Source organism: Cricetulus griseus, chromosome 9 (assembly GCF_003668045.3).
Source record: "Cricetulus griseus strain 17A/GY chromosome 9, alternate assembly CriGri-PICRH-1.0, whole genome shotgun sequence".
Lineage (NCBI taxonomy): Eukaryota > Metazoa > Chordata > Mammalia > Rodentia > Cricetidae > Cricetulus > Cricetulus griseus.
Window position 1 is genome coordinate 235,314 of NC_048602.1, and position 10,671 is coordinate 245,984.

Sequence of the window (10,671 nt, forward strand, 5' to 3'; positions counted from 1 at the left end):
CTTACTCCCGCCCCTTTGCCCGAGACCCCGCCCACCTCCGGCCCGCAGGCCCCGCCCCTCGGGAAGCTCCTGGCCGGCCCGCGCGACGAAGGGGCGGGGCCGGGGGCTGCGGCGGCCGCTGAGGGCTGGCGGGCCGGGGGCGGGGCCTGCGCGGGGAGGGGCGGGGCCGAGGGCGGGGCGGGGGCCGGAGGGCGGGCCCGGGCCGGTGCGCGCGCTGCTGGGATTTTAAATGTCCCGCTCGAAGCCGGGCGCAGGAGCAGCCGGCTCGGCAGCCAGCGCGGTGTAGGGGGCAGGCGCGGATCCCGCCAGCGCCCGGCGCCCGGCCGCCGCCTCCCGCCTCCCGCCTCCTGCTTCCCGCCCGCCCGCCGGCCTCCCGCCTCCCGTGCGCTCGCTCGCTCGCCCGCCCGCCCGCTCGCCCTCCGCAAGCAGGACACAGCCTCGGGTACGACTCCCGCGCGTCCGGACCGGACGGGACCGCACAGCACCGGGCCGGGCCCGGGCGAGCGGGTGGGGGTGGGGTAGGGCCGGGTGGCCCGGTCCCCCGGGGGTCTCCGCTCGCGTCGCCCCTGCCCGGTGGCTCTGAGACGGACGGGTCACGGGGAGCTGTGCACGGGGACCCCGGCAGCCCCGGCTCCGGCGCGATGGTGGATGGGTCGGGGGTCCCCTCGGAGGGCGTCCCGGGCCTCCACCCCCGGCCTCGGGTTCGAACCCGGGGTCGCAGGCTGCCAGGGGCGCCCGCGGGTGACAAGCCGCCCGGCCGATCGCCATCTTCCCGGCCCGGGCCCCGGAGGCTCCGGAGGCTCCGGCCGCCGCCGCCGCTGCCCGCGCGGGAGGGAGGGGAGGGGAGGGGAGGGGTCGCGCTCACCGAGGTGCCCGCTTGGTGTAACCCCCAGGTCTGAGATCGGAGCCCTGCCCGCGCCATGCCACGGGAGAGGAAGGAGAGGTGAGCGGCCTCGCTGCTGCAGGGGGGGAGGAGGGAGGGGTGGTGGGGGAGGGGCGGCGGGGGCGGGGGTGGGGGGGCAGCATCTCCCTGACACCCAGCCTCTGCAGAGATGCCCAGGACCACGGCGGCATCAGGGAAGAAGGTGGCCCTGACTCCTCGGTGCGCTCCAGGAAAAGGAAGGCGAATGTGGCCGTTGTGAGTACAAAGGACACAGGTTGGGAAGGACCCCCCCCCACCGCCGCCCCCCGGTTACCTGGGTACCCGATTTGGGTCTTCCCACCCACCAGCGAAGAGAGTTGGTCGGTGGGGAGGTTTCATTTAGTTTAATGTAACTCAGCCTAACAAACTTTCTATCCCCCCTTTCTCTCCGTCTCTGGGTTGCTCCATGTGTTTGTTCCCTTGGTGGATTGGGATTTTGTTGTTGTTGTTGTTTTTGTTAGTTTTTGCAAGATCCAGATGAAGAAATCGCCAGAGTTGACAAGACTGTGAAAAGCCAGGATAGCAGTCAGGTAGGTCTTTCTCTTGAGTTCCATGCTTTCTTTCTTCCAAGTTTCCCAAACCAGAGCCGCAGGCCACATGGCCGAACCACGGGAGCCTGTCAGTGTGGCCTGGCTTCTCTTGGGCCTGGGGTTGTGGGAAGGGTTTGTGTTTCTTAAGTAGCACCTCTGAGCTTACAGGTACTGAAGCCTGAAGGAACCAGAGGGAGCATCATATAATTTGGTCCTCTGTAAGCCCGGGAGGAAAGAGACTCAGAAGGCAACCCAGAGAGAGCCCTTTGCAAGCCCATAGCAAAGCTGGGCCTATAGCCTTGGTGCCAAAGGCCAGTGACTTGGAGGATAGGATTCCCAACTACTCCCTCATCCTCATGTGTGGTTTTATTGTGTCAAATATGGACTTCTTCCATCCCTTTAGGTCAAATTTCAAACTTTTATCCTCTTGCTAAGAATGATGGTACGATCCTTTAATTCCAGCAATAGGGAAGCAAAGGTGGGAGATCTGAGCTCCAGGATAGCCCAGACCATATATAGTGAGATTCTATTGGAAAAACAAAAATGAAGACTTTTCTCTTTGTGGCCACCATCACTTAACCACTTTGATCTCTGCTGTTTGGGCTTTGCCTGGTCTCAGCAGGGGTCTGAAGTGACGTATGTTTCAACCAGTATTTCACTGGCTGCTCCATTTCTGTCCCTCCCTGCGTAGTGCCTGCCAGATCTTTCGAATGCAGCCTGGTATCATAATATCAGCAGATCCTTGCAGAGAGAGTTTGTATTATCTCTTTGCCTCCAGAAATGGCTGGAGACTATAGTTATGGCTCCAGCGGGGGAAACAGCCTATCTCGAAGGGGCTGGTGAGACCTTCAGCCTTCATCACAGATAAAGTGAGCAAGAACAGTATTCTGTTGACCTCATCTCTTGTCCCAAAGAGGTTAGCAGTGACTTGTAGAGCAGCGAGAGGCAGCCAGTTCTGAATAATGCTTTCTGGGCAATGATGTCCTGGCACCCAGAACTACAGTAATGTGTATTTCTAGAGAGGACCCCTTTAAAAAGTCAGTTTCTCGTCCTGTTAGAAAAAAATCCCCCAAAGAAAGGAATTTATTATAAGGTAACCATGCTTTGGAGGATTCAATTGTTTGCATTGCCAGCCCTGTTTTCAATAGAAATTTCCAAGTGAAAATGAAGCAAGCCATCCATGATGGCTTTGTGGAGATTCAGGCTCACTTCTGCTCTCAGGATAACCATAGCAGTGTTCAGAGTGTCCAAGAAAGGACTGGTTCCTTGTCTGGGCTGTGGAGACCCACAAATGGGGCAGCAGCAAGAATCCAATTGTAACTGTCACATCAGTTCCTATGAGAAGGCCATTTTCAAGGTTGTCCAAGATGAGCTTACAAACTGCTCATGTACTGTATTTTCCTTTTCAGTGAAGACTCATGAACTTTGTGGCGTTTTGTGTTTGTCTGAACAGCACAGAATTTTTCTGTGGAGTTGTGAACCCCAGTGCAACAACTTTGAGCCAGTGAGAGCAGTCATATTAAGTTCAGTGATGCTGAACATCAACAAAGATCTTTGTTTTTGTTTTTTTATTGTTCTGTTTTTTTGAGACAGGGTTTCTCTGTGGCTTTGGAGGCTGTCCTGGAACTAGCTCTTGTAGACCAGGCTGGTCTCAAACTCACAGAGATCCACCTGCCTCTGCCTCCCGAGTGCTGGGATTAAAGGCGTGCGTCACCACCACCCGACCACCTGGCAAGATCTTTGATTCTTCAGCTGTTATTTTTGCTTTTGAAACAGAGTCCCTGTATGTGAACCAGGCTGACCTCAAACTTAGTGAATCCCTGCCTCCAGCCTCCAGAGTGCTAGGATTAGAAGCGTGTACCCTACCACCTGAGTTATTCTAAATGAGAAGAATGCCCTGTTGTAATAAAAATCTATTACTTCCCTTGGTTTTATTGAGACAGGGTTTCTCTTTGTAGCCTTAGATGTCCTAGAAGTCACTCTGTAGATGAGACTGGCCTCGGACCCATGGAGATCCACCTGCCTTTGCCTCCTGAGTTCTGGGATTAAGGTGTACATTACCACTGCCTGGCAAGACATAGCTTTCTTTGAAGCTGAATACTAGTCAGAATTACTTTTCCACTTGTTTGGCATGAGGGAAAAAACCCAGTATAAGGATAAAATGTAGTGAGCCATAGTTGCAGTGATCTCAAAGTCAGGCTGATCTGGCATTTTGTGAAACTTGATATACACTCAAAAACCAGACTTAGTTATTCTGCCTTATCCACTGGCTTCTAAAAAGGCCAACTTTGGAGCCCATTTGTCTGCTCAAGGCTCGCCTAATTTGTCTAGGAACTGTAGGTTGGAAACTACTGAGTTTATCTCTAAAGGCTCACTCCCTGGTGTGCCAGCCATCTGGCTGTGGAGGGTGGCTGCCTAGCTTACACCTTTAGAAGGCCGTATTCTTGAATGAAGAGCTACTTCCTGTAGTGGTAATGTGAACCCTTTGAGTCAGCCAGCACCAGTGATGCTACCAAACACGCAGAGCCAGAACTGAAAGGAAGCTGCCTTTCTCGAACAGCTGTCAGGAGCTGTTGTAGATAATTTGCATGCCTGATTCTTTGTACACTGGGCAGAGAGGAGCGGTCTGCAGCTTTGCTCTTCCCACTGGTTAGAAATCTAGTCTTCCTCCAAAAGCGGCCTGGCTGCTGCAGGAGCTTCCAGGGCACTCAATTCAGGTAGACATCCTAGTCACCTGTGTTGTTTTCCAGTCCACGTTAGTGGCCTTTGCTTATGAATTAGAGACCAACTTGGACTGCATAGGCAAGACCCTGTCAACAAACATGAATGAATCGGTACATAAAATGATGCAAGTCTTAGATTTCCAGGGGCTTCCAAGCTAGCAGAGTCCTTATCTGGTTAATCCCTTTGTTTTTTTTTTTTTTACATTAACTTATTTTTATATATGAATGTTTTGCCTGTGTCCTGTCCATTTGTAGCTGGTACCTGAGGCCAGAAGAGGGTGTTGGATCCTCTGGAACTAGAGTTATAGAAAGTTGTAAGCACCATGTGGGGGCTGGGAATTGAACTCAGGTCCTCTGCAAGAACAGCCAGTATTCTAAGCCTCTGAGCCATCTCTCCAACCCGTGGTGTCTGTTTTATAACTTTAGAGAGCAAACAGTGGGCTATTTATTGGGAAACAGAGTCCTCTTCATGAGCCCATTAGTTTGACCTGTGATCCCAACTTGATTTGGTTTTAAAAAGTAGTGATTTGTCTTTGTTTTGAGTTAGATAGAATCAAAGGTTCCTATTGTTGGGTATATATGGCCAATCTTTTTGGTAATATAAGCTGACCTCTCTTATGGCCACCCAAATACTTCATTTGGTGTCCCTGTGTCCTAAGCTAGTTACAAAGGTGACGCGGAAGCTTCAAGGCATGCCTGTGGCTTTTGCTTATCCATGATGTCTCCATCTTGGCAAAGGCCAGTGTGCCAAGCCCAGCTAGTCTACCAGTTCAGGAATGGACAAAGTACTGGTTTGTATCTAACACATTGCGGTGTTTCATTTAGCAGCCTTGGGATGATAATTCAGCCTGTGTGGACCCATGCGCTTTCATCCCCACCCCTAATAAAGAAGAGGACGATGAGCTTGAGTACCCCAAGACTGCGTTTCAGCCTCGGAAAATCAGGCCACCCAGGGCCTCCCCGCTTCCAGTCTTGAAGTAGGTGCTGACTTTGATCCATGGCTTCTGGGTGTCATTTGTCTCTCTGCTACACATTACTGTGTAGCAGTAATTACTGACGTCTATCTGAGGTTTTGGTGTTTCTTGATTTTTTTTTTTCTTTTTTTTTTTTTTTCTTTTTACAGCTGGGGCAATAGAGAAGAGGTTTGGAGGATCATGTTAAACAAGGAGAAGATTTACCTAAGAGATGAGCACTTTCTGCAACGCCATCCTCTCCTGCAGGCAAGGATGCGAGCAGTTCTTCTGGATTGGCTAATGGAGGTGAGTGTGGTTGTCCTGGCTGTGCTCTGAAGCTGCCTGGCATAAGTGCTGTGATGGTGTTTCTTCTTTTCTCTAAATTATTGACATTTCTGAAATCATTTCACCCCTTAGACATTCTGAAGTTGGCATCTCACTGTTTATCCTAAGTTTGAGTAGTCACAAAGGTTGTTTTTCTAACAAATTGTAGGTATAATATTTATACTTTATTTGAACTGTACGTATCTAAATTTTTTTTCTGGTTTTTCTGTATTGGTCACTGTCATTAACTGTAGGCATACATGAACAGCTTTACCTGCAACAGCCAGATCTCAGTCACTTTAAATTCCTTGGGTCCATTCTTTCCTCCGAGGATTCTTTTTGTTTGTTTTTATTTTTCAAGAAAGGGTTTTCTGTGTAACAGCTCTGGTTGTCCTCGAACTCATGTAGACCAGGGTGGCCTTGAACTCATAGAGATCCGCCTGCCTCTGCCTCCCAGGTGCTGGGATTAAAGGTGTACGGCACCACCGCCCTGCTCCCAGAAGGATTTCTTGTTTTAATCGTGTTGAGAATCCTTTTCCTGCTTCTGTGCCACTGCTGATCAATAAGCAGATACACGAGACCAGGGTGGAGCTTGATTACATTCTCCAAGCAGCTAGAGAAACAAACGAGTATGACAGACTAAGATAGTCATTAAATACTAGAAAAGGAAAGATTGAAACTGGCTGTGGTTGGTTGGTACACTGGCCTGGTATGAGCCCCCACGTTCAATCCCCAGTACTGCCAACAGACAGTGAGATTTGATTACTGCTACACTTCTTACACAGTTCTTGACTTCAAGAGAGCTTTCCAGGTACCTGCAGTGAGTAAGAGAGTATTTTCTATGAGACGTGAAAGAATCATCTTGGCAGGTTCACCGTCTAAAAGTGTTGAAGGGAGTGACTGAGTCATTTGAATGAATGGAAAGCCTGTGTCCCTGGTTTTTGTGCACCCTGGCAATTCCAGACTAATCTGCTGACATGGGCATCCAGGGGTCTCAATCATTCATGAGTCTGTTTTATTTTAGACAGGCTCTCTCACTTGCTATGGAGTCAAAGGTAACTAAACTTCTACCTCCAACTCCCAAGTAGAATTAGATGTGTATATCATAACCGACAAGCACCATTAACCATTGAGCTGTTTCTCCAGCCCCAGAATCTGCCTTCTTGTTCCTAGTATCTTCTAGAAATGCTTTGAGTGCAGAGTGGACCTCTGAGTTCCAGGCCAGCCTGGTCTATAGAGCGAGTTCCATTTCAAGCCAGGGCTACCTAGTGAGGCCATCTTAAAAAGGAAATGTACTGCTCAGTTGTGAAGAAATACACTAGTTCTTTCTTTGAGTCACAGTGAAGCTTGCAAAGGGGGTTGCCTTTGAGCACTGTGGACTTTGAGGGGTGGGGACTGGTCTAAGAAAATGCCACTTGGGGCAGACTGAGCCTGTCTGGTTTGCTCTCACTGTTGTGTGGGTCACAGCATTCCCAGTCAGAAAAGCCGTCAGCATTCTTACTATGTCAGACCTCAGGAAGTTTGCTTCTGCTGTGCCCCAAGAAGCTGTTCTAACACGGATCCCTCTTCCAGGTGTGCGAAGTCTATAAGCTTCACAGGGAGACATTCTATCTGGCGCAAGACTTCTTTGATCGTTACATGGCATCACAACAAAATATACTGAAAACACTTTTACAGCTCATTGGGATTTCAGCTTTATTTATTGCTTCTAAACTTGAGGTAAACTCACTATCCTTATTTATGTAACAAGCCTTATTTCTTCAGTTCTGCCAACTATTGGTCATATGTATCATGAATCCTAACTCAGAGGCTTCTAAAGTTAAGGTACATGTTGGGAGGACAGACATGAACCAGCCAAGAATAAAGACAAGGAGAAAGTGCATAGACCATTTAGATTAGATTGATATTTGAACTTGGAACTGAAAAGATTGAAATTTGGGCATAGTGGTTCCCACCTGAACTCCTAGCACTTGGACAGCTGAGGTAGAACAATGGGGACTTTGAGGCCCGCATGGCTAGATGGTTATATAGAGTGAGCAACAACTTTAAGGTTCTGTTTATTCATGAGTCCATTTATTTGTGGAGCACCCCGCCCCCCATAATGTGTTTGGGGTTAATGAAGTGAACCTGTGTGAAGCCTTTCAGTAATCCTCTTTCCATGTCAGTCAGCATGCTAGAATCATTTTGGATGCACGTCCTAAACTCAAACTGCCAGGAACGGATTCTCTCTAATAGCATCTTCCTTCTGTTCCCTTTTAGGAAATCTACCCTCCAAAGTTGCACCAGTTTGCTTACGTTACAGATGGCGCTTGTTCCGGAGATGAAATTCTCCAGATGGAATTAATGATGATGAAGGCAGGTTACACATTAATACCTCTGTCTCTCTCTGTGTGTGTGTAAGAGAGAGACTTCAACTAAGTGTGTACACCTATCTTTCTCATTCAGGGTGTGGGTGCACCCAGTGGGTCTTCTCCAGCTAGGCATGTGGTGGCGGGGACTAAGGCTGCATCTTTTGGACTTTTCACAACTATCATCCATTCATCTCTTTCCCCTTAGGCCCTTAAGTGGCGTTTAAGCCCAATGACCATTGTGTCCTGGCTGAACGTGTATGTCCAAGTGGCTTATGTCAATGACACAAGCGAGGTGCTACTGCCTCAGTACCCACAGCAGGTCTTTGTGCAGATTGCTGAGGTAGGTGGACTTTGTGCTGAGAGAGAGAGAGAGAGAGGGAGAGAGAGGGGGGGTGGGGGGAGAGAGAGGGAGGGAGAGGGGGGAGAGAGAGAGAAAGAGGGGGGGAGGGAGGGAGGGAGGGAGGGAGGGAGGGAGAGAGTGTTGGGGGGAGGCGTGTACACCCCAGCTCACCAGGGGCTTCTAGAAGCTCTGTGTGGCATCTGTCTAAGCATCCCTGTCTTCCCTTAGCTTTTAGATCTGTGTGTCCTGGATGTCGGCTGCTTAGAATTTCCTTATGGTGTCCTTGCTGCTTCTGCCTTGTATCATTTCTCCTCCATGGAACTGATGCAGAAGGTTTCAGGTATGTCGCTTTTTCCTGCGAGTTCACAGACGAGGTGTCTACACACACAGACCCGCTGTGAGCTGCAGACTGAGCCTCTAACTAACCTCTTTACTGGCAGGGTATCAGTGGTGCGACATAGAGAAATGTGTCAAGTGGATGGTTCCGTTCGCCATGGCCTTCCGGGAGGTGGGAAGCTCCAAGCTCAAGCACTTCCGGGGAGTTCCCATGGAAAACGCCCACAACATCCAGACCCACGCCAACAGCTTGGATTTGCTGGTCAGTGACGCCCTCGCTCCCGTCAGACAAGTGCTTAACCCATCTTGCCCGAACAACCTCGCTTTTCTTAAGGCAGGCCCCAGGGAGCCCAGGAAAAGCTAGTTCTCCTAGTCGCATATGAATGTTTCTGGTCCTCTGTCTGGGTACCTGCAGACCCTAGACTTGAGGTGGTAGGGACAAGGTCTTACTAGATAGTCCAGGCTGACCTAAAACTCAAGTCTTTGGTCTCTGCTCCCAAGTGGTAGGATTTACAAGTCTGCCACCATGCCTAACTTTAGATTAGTTTTTACTTTTGTTATTTCTCCCTCTGGCCTCCATAGTAAAAGTGCCCATCAAGTGAAACAACGCTTTATATTGACAACTATTCCTTTTATTCCATGTAGGACAAAGCCCAGGCAAAGAAAGCCATATTGTCAGAACAGAACAGGATCTCTCCTCCTCCCAGTGGGGTCCTGACACCCCCACCCAGCAGTAAGAAGCAGAACAGTGAGGAGGAGACAGAATGAGCAAACCTGCCAAAGACAGTGTTGTGGAAGCGGCTGCCTGGAGCTCCTTTGCTGCCTAGGAGGTTGGGAGCCCCTGCTGATGCTCTGCGGAAAGGCGTATCTCTTCCAGAGCAGCGGGCGTCTTCAAAATGGCCTCGGACAGAAGTGCTTGTATGGAATGCTAGTTGTTTTAACAATAGGGTTGAGGACACCAGCCACCTCCAGAACGCCGCTGAGTGCTCCAGAAGCTGCTAAGGAGGGTGCTACTTGACCCACTGGACTCTTCACACATGACAAAAGCTTGAAATTAAGGAGGCCACGGTTGCTGCTGGCCTCTGCCCGGGTGTTTGGGGTTGCTGTTGTGTTGGGTGGGACAGGTGGTTGTGAGCAAGCATGGGATGCCGAGCCCACAGCCTGGGCCAGGCCGACCGTTTCCACTGTCAGCTGACAGCATGTCCTGCCTTTCATGAACTCTTGGTTTGTAAGTGCTGCTATGTCTATCCATTTTTAATAAAGAGAATACTATCTTTGAAGCAGCTGTCTTTACTGGAACAAGCTAGAAGTTGCCTTTCAGAATGGCTCTACCAGTTCTCTTGGCTTCTTGTTTTTCTCTCTCTCCAAGACAGGGTTCTCTGTGACTTTGGAGACTGTCCTGGCACTCTCTTATAGACCAGGCTGGTCTCGAACTCAGAGATCCTCCTGCCTCCCGAGTGCTGGGATTAAAGGGGTGCTCCACCAATGCCTGGCTGCCCTCATAATTTTTGAGACAGTCTTAAAGTGCAACCCATGCTGGCCTAGAGCTGGCTGTGTAGCCTAGACTTCTGCAACTCTTCTCCCACAATACCCTGGGCTAGGTGCTATTCACACCAGAGTCGTCAGCAGGGGTAGGCTCTGCTAGTGAAGCCATTCCATACCCCAGGAATTTCATTAATGTAATCTCTCCATGGTGGCCTACATTTGTAATCCTAGCACTGAGGATACTGAGGCAGGAGAGAGATCAAAACAGCCTGGGCTACATAAAAAGACCCTATGTTACACAAAGAAGCAGTTATGTTTTGTGGTTTGTTTGATACCTGGTCTCACTGTGTAACCCTTGCTGGCCCCAACCTTCCTGCCCTAGCCTCTAGTGCCAGGATTGCAGCTGTATACCATCACACCTTGCGTGGAGCTGGCCAAATGGTGGTACTGTCATAGCAAATCCATCATCTGTGCTAACGAAAAACAATTCCGAATGAATAGAATCTATAATATAATTCCTTGTGGCTCCATCATAAAACCCTGGGAACCACAGAGGGCGGTGGTGGTGCACGCCTTTAATCCCAGCACTCAGGCAGAGGCAAGAGGATCTCGAGTTGGAGGCCAGCCTGGTCTACAAAGCTACAGAGAGAAACCTATTTTTTGGAGGGAGGGGGGCACCTGGGAACTACTGGCGAGTGACAAGTCCC

General features: G+C 50.0%; 1 protein-coding gene across 2 annotated transcripts; it reads left to right on the plus strand.

The window, feature by feature from the left end:
- The first annotated feature begins 289 nt into the window (after positions 1 to 289).
- Ccne1 (cyclin E1) lies at positions 290 to 9,759 on the plus strand. Of its 2 annotated transcripts, none has more exons than XM_027430306.2 (12): positions 290 to 442; positions 894 to 943; positions 1,051 to 1,138; positions 1,384 to 1,452; positions 5,001 to 5,152; positions 5,299 to 5,434; positions 7,025 to 7,171; positions 7,712 to 7,807; positions 8,009 to 8,143; positions 8,372 to 8,483; positions 8,584 to 8,741; positions 9,125 to 9,759. In XM_027430306.2, exons 2-12 carry the CDS (start codon positions 921 to 923, stop codon positions 9,245 to 9,247), a joined length of 1,239 nt encoding a protein of 412 aa, XP_027286107.1. In that variant the 5' UTR covers positions 290 to 442; positions 894 to 920; the 3' UTR covers positions 9,248 to 9,759. The 2 variants fall into 2 exon arrangements, with proteins under 2 accessions (XP_027286107.1, XP_027286108.1); XM_027430307.2 differs by having other exon boundaries at positions 5,004 to 5,152; positions 9,125 to 9,267.
- The last annotated feature ends 912 nt before the right edge of the window (positions 9,760 to 10,671 follow it).

What these genes read in the sequence shown, in the direction of transcription:
- Ccne1 (XM_027430306.2), top strand. Translation starts at nt 921, where the DNA reads ATGCCACGGGAGAGGAAGGAGAG. An exon ending in GGAAGGCGAATGTGGCCGTT is followed by an intron (nt 1,139 to 1,383) that starts GTGAGTACAAAG and finishes TGTTTTTGTTAG; the next exon opens with TTTTTGCAAGATCCAGATGA. An exon ending in TCTTTGTGCAGATTGCTGAG is followed by an intron (nt 8,144 to 8,371) that starts GTAGGTGGACTT and finishes GTCTTCCCTTAG; the next exon opens with CTTTTAGATCTGTGTGTCCT.